The sequence below is a fragment of the Scyliorhinus torazame genome, chromosome 19 (assembly GCF_047496885.1).
Source record: "Scyliorhinus torazame isolate Kashiwa2021f chromosome 19, sScyTor2.1, whole genome shotgun sequence".
Lineage (NCBI taxonomy): Eukaryota > Metazoa > Chordata > Chondrichthyes > Carcharhiniformes > Scyliorhinidae > Scyliorhinus > Scyliorhinus torazame.
In genome coordinates this window covers 74,943,027-74,970,910 of record NC_092725.1, presented here as the reverse complement: position 1 = coordinate 74,970,910, position 27,884 = coordinate 74,943,027, and the positions used below count along the sequence as shown (strand labels likewise).

The window sequence follows — 27,884 nt, the reverse complement described above, 5'->3', positions numbered from 1 at the left end:
GCCGTCGCCTTTCCCCAAGTAATCGTTCCTCCGGGTCCTCTGCGTATCTCCTGTTCACTCGCAAGATCTCCCCCACTAACCTCTCCCTTTCCATTCCCTCTATCTTCTCCCTATGAGCCCTGATGGAGATCAGCTCTCCCCTGATCACCGCCTCCCATACCACCCCCACTCGCACCTCCCCGTTGTCGTTGGCCTCCAAGTACCTTTCAATACACCCCCTCACCTTCCCACACACCACCTCATCTGCCAACAGTCCCACATCCAACCGCCACAGCGGGCGTTGGTCCCTCTCCTCTCCCAGCTCCAGTTCCACCTAGTGCGGGGCATGGTCCGAAACGGCTATGGCCGAATACTCCGTCCCCTCCACTCTCGGGATGAGCGCCCTGCCCAGAACAAAGAAATCTATCCGGGAGTAAGCCTTATGCACGTGGGAGAAAAAAGAAAATTCCCTGGCCTGCGGTCTTGCAAACCTCCATGGGTCCACTCCCCCCATCTGATCCATAAACCCCCTAAGTACCTTGGCCGCCGCCGGCCTCCTTCCCATCCTTGATCTGGAGCGGTCCAGTGCTGGGTCCAGCACTGTATTGAAGTCCCCTCCCATTATCAGTCCTCCTACCTCCAGGTCCGGAATGCGCCCCAACATGCGCTTCATAAATCCAGCATCATCCCAGTTCGGGGCGTATACATTTACCAACACCACCCACGTCCCTTGCAACCTACCACTCACCATCACATATCTCCCTCCATTATCCGCTACGATAGTCTTGGCCTCAAATGACACATGGTTTCCCACCAGAATTGCCACCCCTCTATTTTTTGCGTCCAGTCCCGAGTGAAATACCTGTCCTACCCATCCCTTTCTTAACCTGACCTGGTCCGCCACCTTCAGGTGTGTCTCTTGGAGCATAGCCACGTCTGCCTTCAGTCCCTTCAAGTGCGCGAACACTCGAGCCCTCTTCACCGGTCCGTTCAGGCCCCTCACGTTCCACGTTATCAGCCGGATTGGAGGGACTCTCACCCCCCCCCCCCCGTTAAATTATTTTTAACAAGTCTAAAATTGTATTCTGCTGCATTTTGTTACAGAAAACGGAGAGATTCAAAGGGACATAGCACAATTTTGGAATAAAGTTGATGAGCTGTGAGCCTTGTGACTAAAAAATTGTAACAAGGATAATGAGAAATGTAAAGCTGTGCATCATTTTGTTGAAGATGTTACAATCGCAGGCCAAACCCCCAAATGTTGTTATGATCCGGTTATGCACAAATGAACTTTTTTTTGTTAAGTAGAGAAAATGTGAAATCCCGAGTATTTATGATAGGAATAAAGCCACAAGATTCTGCAAGTTCTAAATGAACAGAAGACGTTTTACTACACAAAAGTCAGCAAAATAAACAGTCAACACTATGCTCTACCATCCAGAATTAACATGAGATGAAAACGAATTAAAGTGCAAACTGCGTTGTACACACCACAAAATTCACGCTAAATGGCAGACAGATCATGTGAATTTTCCCAGCAAACCACCTAGATGTCAATGAGTCGCAGCTCTGCCTTCCTCCTGAGGGATTCCAGCACCTTTCTTTCAAAGGGCTAGCCTCTGATTTTCCTCAACCTCCTTGCCAACACACGCTGCCCCACCAACTGCTCACCTCCCAATCGCTCAATCTTCTCTCCCGAGACTGCCTCCTGCTGGATCCACCCCAGCAGCTAGTTACCGGCATGATTCAATCCCCCGACTTACTGTGAGCAGAACCCTACTGCTCAGGGCCTTTCCTTTGCCCCCCAGCTGTCTAGTTTCACGGAGTAGACACGGGCACCTCAGCTTCACTGAGCTTATACTGCTCCCCAAAGGTTTCTCTGAGCCCCAATGGTCAGCTACACGGGGCCAAAGGCTGTTGTTCATGTCGTGTTGGGTGTTCTGGTTCACAAACAAGCTAACAATGCTGGAAGTGGTGTAACGTTATTTTATGAACTGTTCAACTATGCTAACATACTGTAAACGTGGGTATAAGCAATACCAGCTTAACTGTGGACCCTTTCCTATCACTAGTTATGGTGAGGCACTCAGCACACGGTGAATGTCTGTGATGCAGGCTGTGAGCTCTGTGCTCTGAGCTGGCTGCTACTACAATGAGCGGGAACTCTCCTGTCCACTGTCTTTATAGTGCTTGTGCTCTCACTGGTGATTGGCTGTGATGTTATGTCTGCTGGTTGGTCCTACTGCATGTCCATCAGTGTGTGTATGTGATTGCACCATAATGTACGGATGTATATTATGACAGTTCACTTCTGCTTCACTGGGTCGATACCTGCCCTGGGCTTCTCTTAGCTCCAATCTCCCCATCAGCAGACAGCTTACTAACCTCCTGCTGCCTCCTCCAGCTCTGGAGTCATCGGAGCAAACACTGGTCACCAGAGGCTGCTGTGCACTCAACAGCACGGAGCTAGAGCAGCACCACTTCAGATGCATGGAGCCAAGTCTCCTCTTTGCATGCTCATTATGGGCTGTTGTTCACTCTGCCACTTGAACTGATCTGTGCGACCTGTTAATCAAGGGCGGCACAGTAGCACAGTGGTTAGCACGGTTGCTTCACAGGTTCTAGGTTTGATTCCCGGCTTGACTCACTGTTTGTGTGGAGTCTGCACGTTCTCCCAGTGTCTGCGTGGGTTTCCTCCGGGTGCTCCGGTTTCCTCCCACAGTCCAAAGATGTGCATTAGGTGGATTGGCCATGTTAAATTGCCCTTAGTGTCCAAAAAGGTTCGGTGGGGTTGCTGGCTATGGGATGGGGTGGAGGTGTGGGCTTGGGTAGGGTGCTCTTTCCAAGGACTGGTGCAGACTCGAGGGGCTGAATGGCCTCCTTCTGCACTGTAAATTCTGTGATTCTATGATTTCCCAACCAGGGTCTGCCCCTGCTCTGAGGCTGGATAATTTATTAACCGTGGTACATTCTGTACTTTAAATGTTACAATCTACAGTCAACCAAAGGTCATCCCCACAGGCACCAACTTGCAAGAACACACAGACAAAAATATTGCTTCCCTCACAAATGTACATTGGGGATATGGGAATAATCAATTATTTATTGTTTTCATTTCTTGTTAACTTCAACATTAAGGTTTCTAAATAAGGTTGGAATGAGATTCTACCACTAGAAAGTAAACCCTGAGCTGCTGAAGAAGCTCATTCCAGCTCCAAATGTTTTTATTTTGTCCCTTGACACACCCAGATTAATGTTATTCCATATATACACATGCATTATAATCAGGATAGAATTACATTAGACAACATATTTACAATGTGTATTAATCCATCCAGATTTACAACTTGGGGGGACACGTATGCAACGCATCTTTAAAGAAATTGAAACTTCAATGAAAAACGGAGGGCCATTGAGCTGGATAAAAAGGCTAGAGAAAATAAGTACTTGTATAGTACCAAAAGCAGCTAAGTGCTTTCTGCTGAGAAAAAGAGGAAGTGGGGGGGGGGGGAAGAGTTTGATGGGGAGTGGTCTCTGGCGGTGGTCTAATGAGGGGGTGGTTGGGTGGGAGTTCTGGATTTGCATTGTGGGGGCAGGAGAGGGGGCTACCAATAGACTTTGGCATCTCTGTTATGAACTGACCCCCTTGACCCACTCCGGGGTCCACCGTGTCACAGCCATGCTTCAAAATACCTGCACCAATTCACACCCGCGTGAATCCCGGCCGAGAGGCCGGGAGCATTATCGGGTTGGGGGGGGGCTGAAAAATTAGGCTTCCAGCTGGTTAATCGGATGCAAGTGGGTGCAAAGGACCAATTTGCATCTTCCCACGGGCGCAGGGTGTGCATCGCGCTGCCGCCACCAGCGGGGGACCGGAGCATCGGAACGAGATCGGCACCCGATGCTAGTCCCGTTTTAAGGCGGACACTCGATTCTCTGCCAGATCAAGAAACCCGGTACTGGCGTCAGGCAATGGAGAATCCACCCCTAAGTCTCATCACCATTTACCAAAATACAGTACAAAAATAAAGGTGCATTCCAGATTATTGAGGGACACAAAGAATCTTGCAGTCGTACAAACTAATAACACTGAACATGTTTATAACAGGGTAAAAATAGGTCATACAAAGGTTTCTTGGGTGATTGGAGTTTTGGGGTACAACTGACCTAAGCAAGCAACCTCTTTCATTAGAACGTTGTCAAGGGCAAGTAATGCAGTCTAACTTTAATAACATTTTTTGCCTTTTATGCAAATTATGCACTCAACCATTTGACATATCTAACACCAATTTGTGCTCCCAATGTTGTCTTGCCTTGTAATTACCATTAAGTCACTGAAATAATACTTATCTTTCATAACTGTTTCCTTCAGTAAAAACGCTCCTTTAAATTGGCCTTGAAAATGTGTTGGTGAGCTGCCTTCTTAAACCTCTATAGTCAACGTGGTTATAGGTACATGTCATGATATCCACATCAGCATATCATGGTGCAATCACACACACACTGATGGACAGGTAGTTGGACCAACCAACACACACACACAACATCGCAGCCAATCACCAGTGAGAGCACACGCACTATAAAACAGGGAACACCACAGTTCCTGCTCATTCTACCAGGAGATAGCTCAGAGCACAGAGCTCACAGCGTGCCATTCAGACATACACCATGTGCTGAGTGCCTCACCAAGATAGTGATAGGGCTGGGTCCACAGGTTAGCTGGTGAAGCACGAACCTAAACCAGCAGTTAGTAGTTGTCATTTTTTAAGACAATAAAACAGAGTTGTACCATCTACAGCCGTGTTGGATCATTTGTGCATCGGAACACCCAACACGACATGATACCAGTAGTGGAAGTTAACCAGCGACTGTGAGATCTACCTGCACCCTTTCAGAAATCCGCCATCCTGCTCCATGGAAAACATCAGCCCGCCGCAGCCGCTCCGAATCGCTGGAAATCTTGGCATCAACTGGAAGCTGTTTAAACAGCGCTTCCAGCTTTTCCTAGAAGCCAGACAGGGAGAATGCATCGGACACCAGGAAGATTGCACTCCTCCTCTCCACGGCGGGGCAACACGCCATCCACATCTACAACTCCCTGGCATTCGCAGAAGGCGAGGACAAGACTAAAACGGTTTTGTGAAGGGTAGGTCGTGCCTCACAAACCTTATAGAGTTCTTTGAGAAGGTGACCAAACAGGTGGATGAGGGTAAAGCAGTTGATGTGGTGTATATGGATTTCAGTAAAGCGTTTGATAAGGTTCCCCATGGTAGGCTACTGCAGAAAATACGGAGGCATGGGATTCAGGGTGATTTAGCAGTTTGGATCAGAAATTGGCTCGCTGGAAGAAGACAAAGGGTGGTGGCTAATGGGAAATGTTCAAACAGGAGTCCAGTTACTAGTGGTGTACCACAAGGATCTGTTTTGGGGCTACTGCTGTTTGCCGTTTTTATAAATGACCTGGAGGAGGGAGTAGAAGGATGGGTGAGTAAATTTGCAGATGACACTAAAGTCGGTGGAGTTGTGGACAGTGCGGAAGGATGTCACAAGTTACAGAGGGACATAGGTAAGCTGCAGTGCTGGGCTGAGAGGTGGCAAATGGAGTTTAATGCAGAAAAGTGTGAGGTGATTCATTTTGGAAGGAATAACAGGAAGACAGAGTACTGGGCTAATGGTAAGATTCTTGGCAGTGTGGATGAGCAGAGAGATCTCGGTGTCCATGTACATAGATCCCTGAAAGTTGCCACCCAGGTTGAGAGGGTTGTTAAGAAGACGTACGGTGTGTTAGCTTTTATTGGTAGAGGGATTGAGTTTAGGAGCCATGAGGTCATGTTGCAGCTATACAACACTCTGGTGCTGCCGCATTTGGAGTATTGCGTGCAATTCTGGTCGCCGCATTATAGGAAGGATGTGGAAGCATTGGAAAGGGTGCAGAGGAGATTTACCAGAATGTTGCCTGGTACGGAGGGAAGATCTTATGAGGAAAGGCTGAGGGACTTGAGGCTGTTTTCGTTAGAGAGAAGAAGGTTAAGAGGTGACTTAATTGAGGCATACAAGATGATCAGAGGATTGGATAGGGTGGACAGTGAGAGCCTTTTTCCTCGGATGGTGATGTCTAGCACGAGGGGACATAGCTTTAAATTGAGGGGAGATAGATATAAGACAGATGTCAGAGGTGGGTTCTTTACTCAGAGAGTAGTAAGGGCGTGGAATGCCCTGCCTGCAACAGTAGTGGACTCGCCAACACTAAGGACATTCAAATGGTCATTGGATAGACATATGGACAAGAAGGGAATAGTGTAGATGGGCTTTAGAGTGGTTTCACAGTTCGGCGCAACATCGAGGGCCGAAGGGCCTGTACTGCGCTGTAATGTTCTATGTTCTATGTTCTAAATATAAGACGGTGCTTCTAAAGTTCGAGGAACACTTCAGCGTGGAGACTCACTTCAGTCAATGAGAGCTTCGAGAGGTACCTTTTCCAGCAGCATCTGCAGGGTAAGGATGAGCCTTTTCATAGAATCATAGAATTTACAGTGCCGAAGGGGGCCATTCGGCCCATCGAGTCTGCACTGGCCCTTGGAAAGAGCACCCTACCCAAGGTCAACACCTCCACCCTATCCCCACAACCCAGTAACCCCACCCAACACTAAGGGCAATTTTGGACACTAAGGGCAATTTATCATGGCCAATCCACCTAACCTGCACATCTTTGGACTGTGGGAGGAAACCGGAGCACCCGGAGGAAACCCACGCACACACAGGGAGGATGTGCAGACTCCACACAGACAGTGACCCAAGCCGGAATCGAACCTGGGACCCTGGAGCTGTGAAGCGATTGTGCTATCCACAATGCCACCGTGCTGCCCGTGCATGCGCGGTGGCGCAACGGACGCCATGACGTCACAATGTGCAGCAACTGTGGCTCCGCCCATTTAAAGCGGCAATGTCCGGCCAAAGCGCGACAATGCCTCCGCTGTGGCAGGATGGACCACTACGCTGCCTGCTGTTGAGCAGCTCAACCTGCCAACTCTCAACAATTCCGCCAGCCTCGCAGAGACGTGCGGGCAATTCAACCACCATACATGGAGTCATACCCTGACAGTATGCAGATCAACGATACCGAAGACAGGGTGCCCTTCCGCGTTGCGGTAATCCACAAGAACCGGATTTCTCCAAGTCGAACCACCAGCCGCTGCCAGTGCACAGCATTGATCCGGGCGATGAGTGGTGTGCCACCCTAACGGTCAACCCAAATTCGTCGCCCACCTGAGAGACTTGACTTATGAGCCTGTTTAGCACATTGGACTCACTGAATTGTTTTACAGTACTGTTGACGTGTTTCTCTTTTGTCGTTTATTGTTCCAGAAGTTTTCTCCCGTCGTTTGCTGATTGCATTTGTTCTGTTATTGGTACAACCTCGTTGCTCTGTTGCACCTTACACCTTCCTCTGTATATAGTTTAGCCTCATGTACATGTTGTAAATATTGCACACACATACTCAGATGCACTCAGTACACATTTCTATTTATTCACATGTAGGCACATATCCTTGTGAAAAGGGGGAATGTCATGATATCCACATCAGCATATCATGGTGCAATCACACACACACTGATGGACAGGTAGTTGGACCAACCAACACACACACAACATCGCAGCCAATCACCAGTGAGAGCACACGCACTATAAAACAGGGAACACCACAGTTCCCGCTCATTCTACCAGGAGATAGCTCAGAGCTCACAGCGCGCCACTCAGACATAGACCATGTGCTGAGTGCCTCTCTAAGATAGTGATAGGGCTGGGTCCACAGGTTAGCTGGTGAAGCACGAACCAGCAGTTAGTAGTTGTCATTGTTTAAGACAATAAAACAGAGTTGTACCATCTACAGCCGTGTTGGATCATGTGTGCATCGGAACACCCAACACGACAGTACATGCACAGTGCTGTTAGGAAGGGAGTTCCAGGATTTTGATCCAGTGATGGTGAAGGAACTGCAATATAGTTCCAAGTCAGGATGATGTGTTGGAGAGGAACTTGTAGACGGTGGTGTTCGCATGCGTCTGCTGCCCCTGTCCTTCAAGGTGTTTGGGTCTTGGGATTTGGAAGAGGCTGTCTTGGTGAGTTGCTGTGGTGCATCTTGCATAAAATACACACTGCTGCTGCTATGTGTTGGTGGTGAAGGGAGTGAATGTTTAAGTTGGTGAATGGGGTGACAATCAAGTGGGCTGCTTTGTCCTGGATGGTGTCGATCGTCTTGAGGATTGTTGGAGCCATGATCATCCAGGCAAGTGGAGAATATTCCTTCACACTCCTGACTTGTGCCTTCCAGGTGGTGGACAGGCTTTGGGGAGTGAGGAGGTTGAGGTGATTGCCTCAGAGTTCAACTCTGATCTGCTCTTGTAGTTACAGTATTTAAAATGGTTTGTCCAGTTCCGTTTCAGCTCAAAGGTAACCCCCAGGATATTGATAGATGGGAATTCAGTGACGGTAATGCCATTGAATGTCAAGAGGAAATGGTTAGATTCTTTCTTGCTGAAGATGGCCATTGCCTGGCACTTGTGCGGTGTGCATGTCACTTATCAACTCAAGCCTGAATGTAGGCCTTGCAGCACAGGGACATGCCTTGCATCAGCATCTGAAAAGTTACGAATAGTGCTGAACATTGCACAATCAGCAGCAAACATCCCTATTTCTGACCTCACGATGGATGGTTGGAAGATCATTGATGAAGCAAAACTGAAACTGCTTTGGTCATATTTAGATATGTTTTTATATCTTGCATACATCATCCATCTAAGATCCTCCACTTACATATAGCGCCTCAAATCCACAATATTAACAAAAGTGGCTTTTGTGCGCGATACTGAGCCACACAGACCAGGAAAGACTCCGGTGTGATCCCTTGTTTGTTAGCTGAGTAGCATTTGGAGATTGAGTTTGGTTCAACACCCTGGCTCCTGCAAGGCTACTTCAGATAATCATCAAGGACAGAGTGCATGTATATTGGAGAGCACATGGATCTGGGGCGAAATTCTCCGGAAACGGCGCGATGTCCGCCGACTGGCGCCCAAAACGGCGCAAATCAGTCGGGCATCGCGCCGCCCCAAAGGTGCGGAATGCTCCGCATCTTTGGGGGCCGAGCTCCAACCTTAAGGGGCTAGGCCCGCGCCGGGCGAATTTCCGCCCCGCCAGCTGGCAAAGGCCTTTGGTGCCCCGCCAGCTGGCGCGGAAATGACATCTCTGGGTGGCGTATGCGCGGGAGCGTCAGTGGCCGCTGATGGCATTCCCGCGCATGCGCAGTGGAGGGAGTCTCTTCCGCCTCCGCCATGGTGGAGACCGTGGCGAAGGCGGAAGGGAAAGAGTGCCACCACGGTACAGGCCCACCCGCGGATCGGTGGGCCCCGATCGCAGGCCAGGCCACCGTGGGGGCACCCCCGGGGCCAGATCGCCCCGCGCCCCCCCCAGGACCCCGGAGCCCGCCCACGCCGCCTTGTCCCGCCGGTAAGGTAGGTGGTTTAATCTACGCTGGCGGGACAGGCATTTTAGCGGCGGGACTTCGGCCCATCCGTGCCGGAGAATCGCGGGGGGGAGGGGGGGGGGGGGGCCGCCAACCGGCGCGATTTCCGCCCTCGCCGAATCTCCGGTGGTGGAGAATTCGGCAACCGGCGGGGGCGGGATTCACGCCAGCCCCCGGCGATTCTCCGACCCGGCAGGGGGTCGGAGAATCTCGCCCCTGATTACTGTGATGTTTCCCACATGCATTTTGTCAACATTCTTTAATTAGTATTATGCACATAGAATTTGTACGTGTCCTAGCACCAAGTGACTGCTTGCATTTGGTGACACTACGGCTTTTGGGAAAGGAGGAAATCACTATTCTTTTACCTCCTCCCAGGAGAGCTCGGTGCATCATAAATGCACCCCGCACTTTCTAGTAATTCATTGCTGGAAGATGAATTATAATTTTGCACTACATTGCACTATCTTACACACATCAAGAGAGCCTTTCAATTTAAAAAAAATCTTTGGTTAAAGTTAATGGAAAGAACAATAAAGTTAGAAAATTTTGAAACAGCTTACCACAGATTCATGCGGGTTTCCAGTTCTGGCAGCAGGAACTGACTGTGGAAGGTGTAAATGGATGAAATGTTGGAGAATATTTTGGTTACTACCTCTGCAGGAAATGAACCCTTGCTATTGGCTTCCTCTAGCAGTTTAGCACAGAAAACCTGTAGAACAAGTCAAATAAAGAACTAGCTTTGATTAACCATGTTAATATATATGCTCTATAAATGAATATTTATATTTAATATGTTGGGATAGTTCAATAAGGCTCCACAAAGCAAGTGGCTTTAATATTTTACATGGGCAAGAGGTGAAATAGTCCCACTTGTCTTGTGATGGATTCATAACATATTCTGTTTGCAATGCAGCCTAAAATGTATCTCGCTGATAGCCTAAAACGGAGGTTTCAAAAATGTGGCTGGGTTGCAGCGTAGCTGCAAATGATTTGAGTACTACTTGGGCTATTGCGAAGCAAGAGTCAAGAATGTTTTATCCTTTGAACATTTTCTTCAGATCAATTGTTCCATTGATTAGGATATATTTCATCAGCTCCAGCTCTGAAAATTATTTGATTAATTGGATAATAAAGAAGGTCTATTTAAAAGTGCAGAAAATCGTCACCAAGATGTTTCATTTAAAAAGTTCCAGTTGGAAATATAAATGTTAGAATAAAAAGGTATGTATATTTTACTGAACAGCCCCAAATCACTATTATAAAAGGGGAAATGTTCGTACAAGTAATGGCACCTTTCAGTTGCCCCTTGTTATTAAGCTTTCTTTAGCACAGAGGCGTCTGAGGGGAGATTTAATTGAGGTGTATAAAATTCAGAGGATCCGAGATAGAGTGGAAAGTTAGGAACTCTCTCTTATAGCTAAGAGGTCAATAAAGGGTGGGGTGGGGGAACATAGATTTAAAGTAATTGGCAGAAGGATTACAGGGTCGTTGAGATGTAATTTTTCATCCAGAAGGTGATAGGTGTCTGGAACTCAAGTTATGCCTGAAAGGACACGAGAGGCTGAAACGCTCATCCTATTTAGAAATCCTGATACTTGGATATCCACTTGAAGCATTGCAATATACAGGGCATCGGACCAGGAGCTGGAGTTAAGCTGGTAGCTTTCCTTCAGTCAGCACAGGCAAGGTGGGCTGAATGGTCTCCCTCCGTGCCATAAATATTCTATGTTTCAATATTCAATTACCAATCTAAGTTAGCCTTGGAGCAGGTACTGTGTATAGACCCCCTGAAGTGCATCAGAAATAGAAACATTTGGAACTGAAGGCAGTGATTGCTTGGGTGCACAAGGTCACATAAACATCACCATACAAAGCTTACCACAGCTCAAGGGTTCACACTACTTGCAGGTTACTGCTCTGTTCTGTGAACTGAAATATTAAATCCAATATCTCACTCACCACAGATCAAGAAGCAACCATTGATTACCCCAAGGAAGTTGTGTCTCATTCACTACAGGTTGTTCCTTGTCTGGCCAATTATCTCCAGGCACAATGAAAACCCTCGCGATTCTCACATTTAAGTGTCCCTCAATTGCCTAAACAGCCCTTTAATCGAACTGTTCAACTTAAGCTGCTGGGTGATAGCAGATGCCAAATATCATGTTGCTGCCTTAATAATTAATAATTTCAGCCAGGCTGCTTTGCTCTCCATCCTCACAACAGCTGCCATGAAAATCTTGTAGCTCAGTAGGTGGCACCCCTGTCTCTGAGCCAAAAGCTCTGGATTCAAGTCCCACTGCAAGACTTGTTGGCCACGGTGGGAACAGTAATGACGTGGTTCAAACAGGTTGATAATCAGCCTACTAATCCTTCCAATGCTTCTCTAGTATTCCCCAAAGGGCAAAAGCATGCATGACGATATATGAAACAAAGAGCTGCTAAATCATCCATTACCAGTGATGTCATGCCATCTCCAACCAGCTTTACAGGCCTGTATTTGTGCAGACTATACATTTTCAATTGCCCACAATTTGAATTAACATTTTAATTTACTGTTCTCTCCAGACTACACTTTAAGGTAGACATCAATGTTCCTTTCCTTTCCCCTCTCATACCCCATCCTACCATGTTTCTCTTCTATGTGCATTGAGGCTTGCTGTTGTGCAGTTTCTATGGGCCCTGTCTGTGGTGATATGTCTGTGAATAATATTGTATGCGGTTAGCAAAGTGACCTCCAACCAGCTGGTGGCTTCAGACCTTGGTCACGTGACGTGGTACACTCATCAGTGAGTAGTAAGGGGTACAACAGGACAGTCGCACATCACGTTCCAGAGCAACCTAGTCTGTATAGTATTCTGTATATTATCTTTCCATAAAATAAAGGATAAATCAATAAATTATCATTCGAGTTAAGTCATCAGCAGTTCTGGGAGCACCATTGCAATAGCAAGACAACAGAACACAACATGGTACCAGGTGTGAAGGACATTTAAAGGTAACAGCAGAAATGATGAGGCGAAACCGGCCAAAGAACAAAAAGAGAAGATTCTTCCACCAACCTGGTGAACTACGGCCTCATCACGACTTAATGCAACAAATGACGACGTTCGAGATGGAAGGTTTAAAGGCACCCCACTAGCTTCAAGTCTCGGGTAACGTAGAAAAAAACTGGCGGACTTTTAAGCAGCAATTCGGATTCTATGTTGTAGCCGTTGGCCTGCAAGCACAGCCTGATGAGAGGCTTATTGCATTGCCGCTCACGGTAGAAGGTTCTCAAGCAACAGAACTATACAATACCTTCCCCTTGACAGCGAAGAGGAGAGCAAGAGCTACGATGAGATGATCAAGTACTTTGATCGGTATTGCTCGCTGAAAAAAAAAGCATGTAAACGTGACACATTTAGTTCCCGTACCCAGAAAGAAGAGCTTCAATCAGAAAGCCATATCAAGATATGACATGCAAGTGAGCGGCTTCACAGCAGACCACCACATTCAACAAAAATGATTTTGGCGCCATTATGGAATAAGATGCCAGTGCCATCAGCACTGTGACGCAGTTCAATGCAGGCAGCCATTTAGAGCGGCCGATCGGGTCCGCCATCTTATGCCATAATGTGACAACCGACATGGCCCACGGCAATGTTCAGCATATGGAAAAGTATGCTCCAGGTGTGGCCGAACAAATCACTTTGCGAAACAATGTTTTTTGCATCCTTCAGTGGGCCAAATCAGAGCAATTAATGCAGTGGAGGAGATTCCCCTAGGACAGCAGTTCTTCACTGACCTCATTTCAGACAAAGACCAGAGCAGTCCGACCAAAAAAAGTGAAGAAGTCCTTCTGAATAGTCGTGAGTGGCTGTATGGTCCAGACAGTGAGTGGCCAGACGTTTACTGTGATTTGCAATGAGATATGCTCGTGCAGTCACTCGATGAGAAGCAAGTGAAAGTCCAGGCGAAGGACGACAAATATGATGAGGTGCTGGAAGAGCCAAAGGGAATTCCAGACTTCTAGTTAACAGTCTTCAAGCAGGTGTATATACTCAGTGGCATGACACAGGAGCACGATGAGCCCGTATTAAAGCATCTACAAGATGTGAACGTTAAATGTTCAGAGTGTAGGCAACCAATGAGCTTCACTCTGGAGTTTACGTTTGAGCCAAATGAGTACTTTACAAACGAGGTAATTATGAAAGCATACCAGCTAGATTCGTGGCCTGACAAGTGTGAATTCTCATTCTGTGACAAACCAGAAATCATGGGATGCACAGGGTGCCAGATTGACTGGAAGGAAAAAATAGCACACTGAAGACTATTAAAGTGAAGCTGAAGCACTTGCAAAACGGTTACGAATGACTCATACTTTAATTTCGCCAGTCCTCCAGAAGCTCCGCAGCATGGAATGTTAAATAAAGATTCTGCCGCAAGACTCGCTGCGGACTTTGTAATTGGTCGAATCCTGTGTGAACACATAATTCCCTGTGCGATGTCATAATTTACCGGAGGAGTCTTTGCCGATGATACTGATTCCGAGGATGAGAACCTTGATGATATTTACAAAGACCATAAAGACGAAGTAGTAAAGGTTTGGATGATGAGCCGGTGCTGAATGAATATGAAATGCTAGTAAAGCTGTTTTGTGGGAGGGATGGCACACTCAGTCAGGGAGCCTGTGCAGCGCCATGTCAGTGGATTGGCGGGAATGACGAGGTGATCACAAGGGACGCCCAGCCTGCGCGAGATGTGCGAACGCTCTGAGATAGCGCAAGTTGAGGTGGATAGTAAGAGAGCAGTAGTAGACACCTCAGAGGAAAACAATGTAGCTCCGAACAAACTAAAAACAGAAGACATAGTACCCATTCTGGAGAAACTACTCCAGAAGCATACGGGGAACCATTGCAGCCCTATGAAAAGTTCCGGTAATGGAGTCGCTGATACCTGAGGCGACTCCACCGAAGGAGGAGTAAGAGGAGCAAATGACGGCATCCATATGTAGTTCTCCGTCGATGTATGAAACGTACATAAAAGTACATGACATGGATGAGGCGCAGCCTGTAACTGTATGCAGCTCCACGACAACGGTTGATATGGAGCCTGGATGCAGTTCCACGGCATTGGATGATACGTTATATACTATCACAAGATGAGGACGAGTCACTACCTGGTCTCTCTGGGAAAGATGATTTGTGCATATTAATCTCGAGTGAAGAGGAGCCAGCACTTGGGGCTCAAGCACAAGATGTAGAGACAGCGGCCAACGCCGGGGATGCTAATCCAACCCAGACACCAGAATGCGATCCAACCCAGATACCAGAGTATGAGGCTCTGCAGCTTGTCATTGAAGGTGCTGACTTAACCACCACACCAGTCCCTCGGATGCACAACAACACGAGACGTCTCGGCAGATGACCCACAAACCACTGATTCCATGGCACAGGCCAGCAGTAAGATGGCTGCTACCAGAGCCAAATGAAAGAAGAGAAGTCATCTGTAGCGCAACAATTACTCACTCAAGTCGAGAAGTGATGAAGTCAATCGAGGCTTTATTAAGCAAGACTTGTTCCCAGCAGCTCAGTTACAGAATGCGGCTGCTGGGAGAACCCGGCTCTTATACTCCGCCTTTCTGGGCGGAGCCAGCAGGCGGCAGATCCAACCAGGACCCGGGATCTGTCAGCCAATAGCCTCTCGGCTTCACAGGTACCGTACTACCCCTAATACATACCACCACATCGTCACAAAATCGCTCTCAGAAACGACAAAAGGAGCGGTCACAAAATGGCACTCAAAAAAAAAAAGAGGAAAAGAAGGAGAGTGAGGAATACCACAAGTCCCACCGAGGACACCAAGTAAGATGATATCGGCAATGTGGCCGACAGGCCGGAAACCACACAGCAACGCAACAGCAAAGAGCATCGCGATAGCACACAACAACGCAGCAGATAAAAAGCATTGAGTAAAGAAACGGAAGAAGCTGAAGACACAGGGATGGGCAACAAGAATACTGGGTTTCAAGGCATATCGCCTCAAAAGGCTAAGGCACAAAAGAGCGACACAAAAACCAGTCTTCCAGAAATCTGACAAGACCTCAGACGATTAGCATGGTGATCCCATCGGAGGTGCACAATGATCTGTGCACAAAGGACATATTTTGCAGACATATCATGTAAACTAAAGTTCAGTTAAATCTGTACTATGGGTGGCACGGTAGCACAGTGGTTAGCACTGCTGTTCACAGCGCCAGGGTCAAATCCCACTTGGGTCGCTGTCTGTGCAGAGTCTACACATTCTCCCCTTGTCTGCGTGGGTTTCCTCCAGGTGCTCTGGTTTCCTCCCACAAGTCTGAAAACACGTGCTTGTGAGGTGAATTGGACTTTCTGAATTCTCCCTTTGTGTACCCGAACAGGCGCTGGAGTGTGGCAACTAGGGGATTTTCACAGTAACTTCATTGCAGTGTTAATGTAAGCCTACTTGTGATAATAATAAAGATTATTATTATAATAATTAAACATAAACATGTGTTAAAAGGTAATACAAATAATGTTTCTGTATATGGCAAAGAATGTTTCTGTACATAAGTGTTAACATCTCCAGAGGAAGAGGGACGTGGGGATATGTCTGTGAATAATATTGTATGCAGTTAGCAATGTGACCTCCAATCATCTGGTGGCATCAGACCATGGTCACGTGACATGGTAGACTCATCAGTTGGTTAGTAAGGCATACAACAGGACAGTCGCACATCGAGTTCCAGAGCAACCTGGTCAGAGTAGTATTATGTATGTTATCCTTCCATGTGTTCATCAATAAATCATCTTTCTAGTTAAGTCATCAGCAGTTCTGTGAGCATCATTCTAACAGCAAGACAACAGAACACAACACTGTCCTGTTGACAATCTGATTTTTCATTTGTGAGCACTCAGAGAATATTTTGCAAGCTATTTAAACACTGGGGGAAGTGATCACATGAACTCAGTTCTATCTTCTCCTAACTGCTGCTTTCCAGCAAGGGTCAATGAATCGCAATCAAAATGATCAAATGCAAAAAAAACCTAATCAGATCGGGTTTGTCCTGCTAATTAGCTCTTTTTCCACATTGCAATCCTCTCGCACTGCATGATAACATGCAGTCAAAGAAAGGCAAATAACGTTTTGTTTTAATCTGCAACTTTAAACAAAGAAATTTAAAAGGAGAATAAACCCTTTTTCCTCTGCAGTTTCTGTCTAACAAATCTCCAAGAAGATGCATCTTTTAAATAAATGCTTCCTGGAAATTTACAGTTTCAAACCAAGTGTTTAATTCAAGAACAAGAAAATAAAAGGAGAAAAAAAAAAAGCCTTGAATTTATTGAGCCTTTCATTAATTCAGGACGTCTCAAAGTGGTTTATAGCCAATGGTACTTTTGAAGTATAGACAATATTATAATATAGGAAATGTGGCAGCCACGGTGAGATAATAGTAACCAAATAAGCATAACCACAGCCGTAAGCACACTTGCAATAGGAAAGAAAGACAAATGCCAAACAAATTAAGCACCAACCTGGTCTAGGAGATGAAGTTTGCTAACATAAGCTTTCTCTGTAAGCAGAAGCTCATTAGCAATCTTGTATAGTTTCTCTTCATTTGTCTCCTATAAAGGAACACAATTTACACTTAAATGTAATTTTAGACTCAAATCGGTTAACATACAGCTGAAGGCACTCACCATTGTACACACTCAAATTCCGCAGCCACATTAGACAAGGGCAGGTGCATGATTTAATGTGGAAATGATGCAGTATCTTATGGCCAACTCCACGGTGTGATTCTCCCCAAAAAATGCCGAAGTGTAATTTAGGGCGAGATTCTCCTGTCCGCCAGCCGCATTTTGCGACACCGCGTGACCCCGCCTGCAGCGGGATTCTCCGTTCCCGCAGCCGGCCAATGGGGTTTCCCATTATGGCCACCCCACGCTGTTGGGAAACCCACGGGCTTGGGTGAGCTGCCGGTGGACCGGAGGATCCCGCTGATGGAGAATTCCGCTATTCGTGTGGGATTTGGCAGTTTGATTCCCATTTATTGGAACTTGCGTTTTTCACTAGAAAATCCCACTTTTAAGGCACGACTCTCCGGAAAAATTTCTGATTTCATTTTGGGTGGGATTTTCAGGGAGTTTTCCGTCGGCTCTGCCGGCGTGTTCCCCACTACTATTCAATGACGCACTAATTTTTGCGGATCCTGAGGAGTTTCTCACCGGTTTAGCCCACACTTAGAATTTTTTTTAACACTGGAGAACTGAACTCAGAGGTTGGGCCGCCATTTTGAAAGGATGCCCCGATCTCTAAGTGAGCTTGTGGGATATGGAGAAAATGGCATTGCGGTATACATCACCCATGATCTTAGAATAGACAAGAGGAGATGAGTGGCCTTCTCCGGTTCATATGTTGCTATGGACGCAGGACTGAAAGGAAAAGCCATTGCTGGAGATGTGCGGTCTGTGACTGGATAGGAAAGAATTGAACTTTGTGAGAGGACTCCGTCACAGAGGAAGATAGTGTGGTCAACCGCGTCAAGATGCACCACTCTGTCACAGCAACAGAATATTACTTGTGACTTCAGTTATAATTCTATTACAACCATTTTGATGCTGTGACAGGGATGGAAAACTCGAAAGCAGAAATTCAAACACAGATAAAAGCAAATTACTGCTGATGCTGGAATCTGAAACAAAAATAGTAAATACTGGGCAATCTCAGCAGGCCTGACAGCATCTGTGCAGATAAAAGGGAGCTAACGTTTCGAGTCTGGATGACTTTGTCAAAGCTAGAGAAACTGGAAATGGGGTCAGATTTATACTGTAGGGGCGTGGGGCTGTAGCGGTGGGGGTCGATAGGTGGAGATAGACAAGGACGTCGAGGACAGAAGATAAAAGGAATGAAAATAGAGATTATTAAGGTTAAGAAGGGTGCTGATAGTGGCACTTTAAGACATTAAAATGGGTCAATGGCAGAACAATGGCAGTATGTCAAGGGCAACTAGGAACAGTTGGCCCAAGTGGAGTGGGGGGAGGGGAGGAGAACAATGGTGAGGGAAAATCAGATCAATGGAAGAAGCGTGATGCGACCATCAATTCACTGAGAGACACGTTGAGAAGTAAACCGTGGTTTTAATCAGCTTACAACTGAGCCTGCCTGTGACCGGTACAACAATGAATGCGGCCCCGCAGGTCAGCTGCCTTTATACTTCCTGTAAGGGATGGAGCCATGGGCGAGCCCGTACATGCCCCAACATATCCCCCTGTGGGTGAAGCCGTACAGTGGCCCATATGTGGAGCCCGCAGGGTTAAACACATAACGTAACACAATACAGCAGTAACATATCACAGTGCACTGGTGAATTAATAGTAGTTCCATTCACCATATTCACCCCCTGTTTAAAAATAAAGTCCGGCGGGGGGTGATGGGTTTACAGATTCAGTCGGTCTGGTGCCCAGATCGTACGTGGCGACCACCGAAGCACTGGGGTTGCAGCCGTTTCGGGTGGCTGTGGAGCTGGGCCCGGAGCAGACACAGGCGTGGACTCCTGGAGCGGCTCTTCCGGAGCTTCATTCCTGTGGACCGGTGCGGCGGGTGGGAGGGAGCGCGAGAACTATATCGGGGTAGGGGCGCTGAACATGGGAGGTTGGATAGGGGTAGGGGCGCTGAACATGGGAGGTTGGACGGGACCTAAGCTTCCACAATGGCTTGGGCTTCTTATTCGATCGAGGAGTGTCGAATTTCAGAGGTGGTGAGGGTGTGGGAAAAGAACGCTACCGGTCTGCCTGCTTGGTTGAGAGAGGTGGCGAGAACGACCTCTGAGGCATCGCTCTCCACCTGGAAGGGGGCGGACTCGTCCACCGCGCGCATTGCTGCTTAGGCGATGTCCGCCTTGATGCAGTTGAAGGCCTGGCGAGCCTCGGCTGCCAGTGGAAAAATGGTGCCTGCATATGGTGAGCGGGGGCAGGGGCCCCCCGAATTTAAGAGTTAGGCTCCTGAGGTTGCACTGAAAATCGAGTCCTAAGAGGAGAGGAGCGCAGAGGTCTGGGAGCACATATAGTTTAAAATTAGCGTACTCAGCACCCTGGATTGCTAGGGTTGCAGTAGTGCACCCTTGGATTTTCACCGAGTGTGACCCAGAGGCGAGGGAGATAGTTTGCCGTGTCGGGAATACTGGGAGCGAACAACGCCTTACCATATCCAGGTGAATGAAGCTCTCTGTGCTCCCGGAGACGAAAAGGCAAGGTGTCTCGTACCCGTTTACCCGGACGGCCATCATGGAGCTCCGGAGGTGCTTCGGTCGCGACTGGTCCAGGGTGACCGCGCTGAGCTGGGGGTAGCCGGCGGCGTGATCGGAGGTGCTGGGGCGGCCCCGCGATGGCCGCTGTCCATGTCGTTCGTACATCTCGGGCATTGTAGCAGATGGCGGCCCCCGTTGGTCAAGCGTGGTGGGCGGTGAGGATGATGGCGTCCAAGGTGGCGTCCCCCATGAGTAGCACGTGTTATGCGGAGGCGGAGTCGGCAGACATGCTGCCACTTTGCGGGGTCTGCGGGCCTGTGGGTCTGTGGATCGGGTCTGTGAGTTCGAGTTTTTAGACCTGGCCAGGCAGACCTTGGCGAAGTGTCCTTTTCGCCCGCAGTTACTACAGTTCGCGTTGTGGGCCGGACAGTGCTGTCGGGGGTGTTGGGACTGGCAGCAAAAATAGCAGGGCAGCCCCCCATGATGGGCGGGTGGCCGCGCGGCACAAGCCTGGGGTAGTTCCTGGTCGGGGGCCCACGAGGGGGTCACGTGGTCGGCGGGGAGCGCAGTAAGGCTCTGAAACGCAACCTCCAGAGAGGTAGCTAGTGTTACCTCCAGGTCCTGGGCCCCTTTTTCGAGCAGGCGCTGTCTTACATAGTTCGATCGGACCCTCGCCACATAAACGTCTCGGATAGCGGGCTGTTTAGCACAGGGCTAAATCGCTGGCTTTGAAAGCAGACCAAGGCAGGCCAGCAGCACGGTTCAATTCCCGTAACAGCCTTCCCGAACAGGTGCCGGAATGTGGCGACTAGGGGCTTATCATAGTAACTTCATTTGAAGCCTACTTGTGACAATAAGCGATTTTCATTTTCATTTCATTCCATATGCTGAGGGGCCGTAATGGCCTGGTAGTTACAGTTGCGCGCGAGGGCTTTGAGGTCGCGTAGGTAGTCATCTAGCGACTCCCCGGGGTGCTGGCGGCGAGTGGTTAAGATGTGTCGCGCGTAGACCTCGTTCACGGGCCGTACATATATGCATTCGAGTAGTGCGAGGGCCTCTATATAGGACGCGGCGCCGTCGAGCTGGACAGACATACGATGGCTCACCCGTGCGTGAAGGAGACTCAGTTTCTGTTCTTCCGTGACGGATGGCATAGATGACGTGGCGAGATAGGCCTTGAAGCATCGAAGCCAGTGCAAAAACATTTCTCTCGCCTCCGCGGCCTGTGGATCGAGTTCCAGTCTATCAGGTTTGAGGGCTGATTCCATCGTAGTATTTTAAGCTGATTAAATTGATGCGACCATCAATTCACTGAGAGACACGTTGAGAAGTAAACCGTGGTTTTAATCAGCTTACAGCTGAGCCAGCCTGTGACCGATGCGGCCCTGCAGGTCAGCTGCCTTTATACTTCCTGTAAGGGGTGGAGCCATGGGCGGAGCCCGTACATGCCCCGACATATCCCCCTGTGGGTGAAGTCGTACAGTGACCCATAGGTGGAGCCCACAGGGTTAAACACATAACGTAACACGATACAGCAGTAACATGATATCACAGTGCACTGGTGAATTAACAGTCGTTCCATTCACCACAAAGCGAAATTTAAAACAATTGATAGAAATAAAAATGGGTAAAGGTGGAGGAGAGAGTTCACAGGTCAAGTTGTTGGACTCAAGTCCAGAAGGCTGTAACGTCCCTTATTAGAAGGCGAGATCCTGTTCCTCCAGTTTGCGCTGTGCCTCACTGGAACATTGCAGCAGGCCAAGGATGAACATGTGGACGTGAGAGTTGAAATGGCTCTCATGTCCTACTCTTCCGATTAGGCACGTTACAACGAGAGCGCAACGAGGCCGGAGAATCGCGCCCATTGAATTTACTGTAAAGAAATAGGCCATTCGCCCCCTTTACAAGAGCCTCCTTCAACCCTATTTCATCTAAACCTATTGATCTCTGCTTTTCTTTTATACATTGATCTTGCTCCCCTATATGTACAACCAAACTACTTGTGTCAACAAATTCCATGTAAAATGCCCACACGAACAACTAATTTAAAATGCCTAGATTTAGTTCTCCATTGCAGTGAATGATGTGTAAACCAGGGCAGGGTGTACAAATCAGTGTTTCACCTCAATCTACACCTACACCCCACCCCGCCCCAACTTCAAATTCATTTGGGTAATTATATGCAATATGCATTGGTGGTGGGCAAATTTCTATTGATAGTACAGTGGGGGCGATATTGCTCCCGCCGTCCAGAGCAGCATAAGCGGCAATGCGGGTGCAAAATCAGCGAGATCTCATTTCCTGATTTTCCCCACCCCCACCGGTTACGTAACAAGGTTGACGCCCTAATGATCCTGCCCTCGCTGAATATTCAAACATTGCCGACGTGTTTACGGCCGCTTTATAAAGGCGGGATTCAGGCGAGATCATCAATGTATCGATGGCTGTTGGCACTGCCATATTAGCACATGTCGCCACAGCCAGGTTGGCACCCCCCTCACTGTCAAATCCCCCCCTTCAAAGACATCATTCCTTCCCCTCCCCCCCACTACCAAACATAACAGGATTTCTCTCCCCCCCCCCTCTCACCACCAAGTGAGGCTCCCCAGAAGGCCTGTCCCTGCGGACACTGCTCTGGCACCAGACTGATGGTGTAAACCACGCCTCCTGATTTCTTTCATCAGAGTAGCTGAAAATCTGGGCCTGAATTCTCTGACCGTTGCGATTCACTGTTCCTGCCAGCAGCACATCCCCACCCGCAGGTGTCCCGGCAGCGTGGGTGGTTTCAATGGGAAATCGCATGACAAGTGGCGGGAGTATGGAATTCTGACATTTTAAGCAAACTCACAAACTAATAAATTAGATTGTTTAACACCAGTATCCCAAGAATCATACTTTAAAAGGTTCCTTACCTTCTTTTCTACATGCATTTCATTTTCTTTTTCTTTATCCTTAATTTCTCCATTCAAAATTTTTTTTGATTCCAGAACATTCTGTGTCTCTATCTGTGACTCGTCTTCGTGTCTTGCATGTGTTCTGCGGACTGAATCGACTTCATCTGTTCTTGTGCACAGATCTGTGGATGGCAATAGATTCAATTTGGCAGTATTTTTTACTTTGCTTGATTGCTTGTTTTCCATCATTGAATCAGCCGTACAAATGCTGGCTTCAGTGCTGCTGTTGTTTTGGCAATCTGTTGGAAGTGGTGCTACGAGTCCATTGGCTGGCTGAACACCTGTACTTGGGACAGGTTCTCCAACGTGATTTGATTTCCCGGTGTCTGTCCTCTGTCGCTGAAGTAGAGGGTGGTCTGACAACAATTTTGGTTGAGAGTGAATCAAATTTCTTGCAGAATTCCGGGGAGAGCGTGACCCACTTTGACCATCGTTTTTCTCGTCATTAGAGCTAGCTGGACTGTCAAAATATAAAGCTGCTGTTAATTCCCAATCATTGGTGGAATAACACTACAGTTCCTCTGCATACTACAACATTACAAAGAAGGGGAAAAAAATATATACGAGGTAGCTGGTTTCTTTTTTTTTGCATTCTGGCAATACAAAGTGATGCAGAAATGCAGTCCTCATGAGGAAAAATGCATCATTTCTACAAAATAAAAATACATCTGCTAAAACAAGCCCACTACGCAAGAGGATTGGCGAACTGAGATCAGTCTCTGTTGTATTGCGATAAGAGATTGCTTCTTCTAAGTATAAATAACTTATTTGCTACCATGAACTTATTTGAAACCATGCACTTCTAAGTATAAATAACTTATTTGCTACCATGAACTTATTTGAAACCATGCACTAATGGAACTAAATAACCCATAATATTTTTTCTTTCTCGTTTACCTTGAAACTGACCCAGTTAAGATCCTGGCACTGTTCATAATCAGGCTCCAAACTGCAGATATTCTGACAAATACAGACAGTACCATTCCTCAGACTAGTTATCAGAAGGTGTTCTGGTACTGCAGAATGCATTGTTGATCTCCCTTCCCATTAAATCAGTGTTTCCCTAATACCCTTGAGACAACAACCTGGGGCGAGATTCAGTGACCCTCGTTGTGACAAGTGCGGAGCCAGGCACAATGAGTGAATTGTGCAAAACCCTCAAATTGAGCTCCACACCGGACTGATTACGAGACATCTGACTCACTCCACCCGATGCGATCTGGATCTTGTCCTCACTGGGCGAGATAGAGATCTGCATATTTTAATGAGTCTAATGGCTCATTTAAATACCCAGATGCCGGATTCACTCGGCACGCGACGGCCGTGCCTAGGAGGCCTCGCCAGGGCATCATTTAGTGCTGGTTCACACACGTGTGGACCAGGTGTAACGGCACCTGCGGGGTCTCCCAGGACATTGGAGTCACCCAGGTGGTCGGGGACAAGGTTACGGTGGTATCCTGGCACTCCCCCTGGCAATTGGGCACCTTAGCATAGCCAGTCTGGCACCCTGGCACTGTCCCTTGGCAGTACCCCCAGTCCCCGACTGCCTGGGGGCTACAATGGTCTCTGAGCTCCCTGGCGTGGTCATCGCATCTGGTCTCCGTTTGTGGATAAATCAGAGCTCTTCCACATTGAACACCATTTGGAAGAAGCATGAGAGTAGCAAAGGCACAGAACATACTCTGGACGATGGAGTTCAATGTCCATCACCAAAAGTAGTTTGGTGAGATCACTACCAATTAAACTGGCCCAAGTCCTGAAGGATATATCTGCCAGAATGGGCCTGTAGCAGGGGATCAGGGAACCAAGAAGAGGGAAAAACCTTCTTGTCCTCATCCTCACCAATCTACTGGTCAGAGATGCACAGGTCATTATTGTCAGATTCATAGAATCTACAGCGCAGAAGGAGGCCATTCAAGTCTGCACCGGCTTGAAAAGAGCGCCCTACTTAAGCCCACACCTCCACCCTATCCCCGTAACCCCACCTAACCCAAGGGCAATTTAGCATGTCCAATCCACCTAACCTCCACATCTTTGGACTGTGGGAGGAAACCGGAGCACCCGGAGGAAACCCACGCAGACACAGGGAGAACGTGCAGACTCCGCAAACACAGTGACCCAAGCCGGGAATTCAACCTGGGACCCTGGAGCTGTGAAGAAACTATGCTAACGACTGTGCTACCATGGTGCCGTATCTTGACCAGCACACCTATCTTGTGGAGATGAAGATCAGTCATCACACTGATGACATCCTCCATTGTGTCGTGTGGCACTCTGATTGTGAGAAACTTGATAAATTCAGTACAGGTACAGCTGTGTAAGGCTTGGCATTCATGAAGCATTGTGGGACAACTCCAAAATTTGTTGCAAATCCCCAAATGATAGTGAGGAGAATTTCAGAGAGTGGACTGGATTGGCTGCACCTTCGATGTATCTGAATGTGATGTCTAAACAGATGCTCAAGTGGTCCAACTGATTTTATACTGATTATACTTTGTTGGAGTAGGAACATAATAGGAGCAGGAGTAGGCTATTCTGCCCTTCGATAAGATCATAGCTGGTTTAATTGTGGTCTCAACCCCACCTTCATTGTCTTCCACTATAATCCTTGACTTCTTTTTCTATCAAAAATCTATCCCACTTTGCCTTGAATGAATTAAATGACTCAACCTCCAAAAGAGTTCCACACGACCCTCAGGGGAAAAAAAATCTCCTAATCTCCATCTTAAAATGGAGACCTCTAAACTTTGTCCCTATTTCTAGTCTCTCCACATGAGGAAATATTCTCCACTTGTTCAAGATCCCTTTGGATCTTATATGTTTCAGTAAGATTCTGATTCTGCTAAATTTCAATGGGTCGAGAACCAAACTCTTCAACCCTTCTTTATAAGCCTTTCATCCCAGGAATGAGTGATACAACTAAGTGGCTTGCTAGGGAGCAGTCAAGGGCAGTTAAGAGTGAACCACTTTGTGTTATTTTCATTTCAGAGCCCCGAATTTAATTTGGATCAAGAATGGTGGACAGGATGTGAGGCAGGCGTTAAAAGATCTCGACTTTGGCAGTGCGAGGCCTGGACAAATCCAACTCTTGGCCTATAGTTTCATGCCCCTAAAACAGATGGGAAGTGGCAGCTGGCTTGAGTATAATTTCAAATGGGAGGAATCTTCAGGTCGGGGCTGAACCAGTTCGACATGTCATGGGGAACGGTTGTCAGGAGGCTCTTAGTTCAGGAATCGGAAGTGGTGTTGGGGGTGGGATGGGAGCTCGGCCACGGGATAGTAGAAATTACCTTGTGGTGCCTACAGGAGCATTCCTATACCTCCTGGCCTCAATAAGGAAAGAAAACAAAAGTAAAGAATTTTTGGACTCAAACTCTGGCCCTTCTTCCTAAATCCTCTTTTTGGACAAAACTGACTAATTATGGCATCAAAGTGTGCTGAAATATTGTACTGCCCTTTATTCGTCGTGACAGAATTAAAAATTGCTAAGTCTCGGGAAAAAGAATGCTGTGTTCTAACACCAAGAGTTTCTTCAGCTGGTTGAGGTGTAGAATAATATCGGCATTAACAGATAAAATGTTTGGGAATTACTTTTGCACTAATCACTTTCCAATGTGGAAAAAAATGGCAAACACAAGGAAAGAATCTGCAAGAAGAATAGGGACAAAATGAGAAGAGGAAAAGGCTTGGTTCAGTAAAAATGACCATGCACATATGAATATTGGTTTACAAACATCATGTATTACCTGCCTCCTTGAAATCGATTTATGAGGTCAGACACCTTGCCGACTTTCTCCTGGCATGAGTTGGATGGTAAGGTCTCCATCCTCGCTTGCACACTGAACACTGCCTTCTTTTCAGGGGCTTGGATTGGTTGTTTTGTTGTTGAATTCTGAAGGTGTAAAGGTTTTCGAGGCACTAAGTAAAAAGAAGGGAATGATGATTCATTTATGATTCATGAGTTGTTTTGATGCAAAATGGCAAACAATCAAAAATGGAAGCAATGCAGTTTTTAGGCCAAGATTTTGCAAAAGCAAACTTTCCAGTTTCGGTATCTTTTTGATTTACTTATAAGTTGATTTGACATTAAAAATATTTGCATACTCATATGATTATTAGCCAAGAAAAACATAAATTGTAAATAAATGAATAATACAGCTAGACATTCCATTGCATGAGTTTATGTTGAACACATTCCACTTGGAGTATAGTGTTCAATTCTGGTCGCCACACTGCCAGAAGGATATGGAGGCTTTAGAGAGGGTCCAGAATAGATTTACCAGGATGTTGCTTGTTATGGAGGGCATTAGCTATGAGGAGAGGTTGAATAAACTTGGTTGTTCTCACTGGAACGAAGGAGGTTGAGGGGCGACCTGATAGAGGTCTACAGAATTCTGAGGGGCATAGACAGAGTGGATAGTCAGAGGCTTTTTTCCAGGGTAGAGGGGTCAATTACTAGGGGGCATTGGTTTAAGGTGCGAGGGGCAAGGTTTTGAGGAGATGTACGAGGCAAGTTTTTTTACAAGACGGTAGTGGGTGCCCGGAACTCGCTGCCGGAGGAGGTCGTGGAAGCAGGGTCGATAGTGACATTTAAGGGGCATCTTGACAAATGCATGAATAGGATGGGAATAGAGGGTTACGGACCCCGGAAGTGTAGAAGATTTTAGTTTAGACGGGCAGCATGGTCGGCGCAGGCTTGGAGGGCCGAAGTGCCTGTTTCTGTGCTGTACTTTTCTTTGTTCTTTGTTCTTCTTTGAATATACCACATGGTTCACAAAGCAATTAAACTCCAAATGCAAAAGCAGCAAGTAACCCTGAATTCCCAGTCAAATTCACTGGCAATTTCTAACGTTTCCAGAGAAACATAAAGAAATAAATTTATAAACCAACTTACCACTGTAGCCATCTGGGATGGCCACTTTCAGTATATAAAATGGACACTCGCGGAGCATACAGGGAAAATGGACAATGCAAAGCAACAAGCAGGCACAGAGCCTGAATGTATATTTGGAAGACAGACTGTAGACGGAACCGAAACTCCGGGCCGATTTACATATCGATGGCCCATCTCTGGGAAACAAAGAACGAGTGCTCAGGTAGCCGATACTGCCCCAGACATTCCGGCACCACTACCTCAACCAGAAGGCACAAACAAAGAAAGGCAAACGGCCACTTAGGA

General features: G+C 47.3%; 1 protein-coding gene across 6 annotated transcripts in view; it reads right to left on the bottom strand.

Annotated features, from left to right (window-relative positions):
- The window catches only part of LOC140396227 (FYVE, RhoGEF and PH domain-containing protein 4-like), a 431,975-nt gene that overhangs the window by 92,015 nt on the left and 312,076 nt on the right, over positions 1–27,884 (bottom strand). For all 6 annotated transcript variants that reach the window (XM_072484548.1, XM_072484550.1, XM_072484553.1 and 3 more), the window contains 4 exons: positions 26,452–26,623; positions 22,664–23,165; positions 17,038–17,127; positions 10,063–10,211 (listed from right to left, as the gene is read on the bottom strand). In XM_072484548.1, the coding sequence (XP_072340649.1) occupies positions 10,063–10,211; positions 17,038–17,127; positions 22,664–23,165; positions 26,452–26,623 (913 nt within the window). The remainder of the gene's footprint in view (positions 1–10,062; positions 10,212–17,037; positions 17,128–22,663; positions 23,166–26,451; positions 26,624–27,884) is intronic.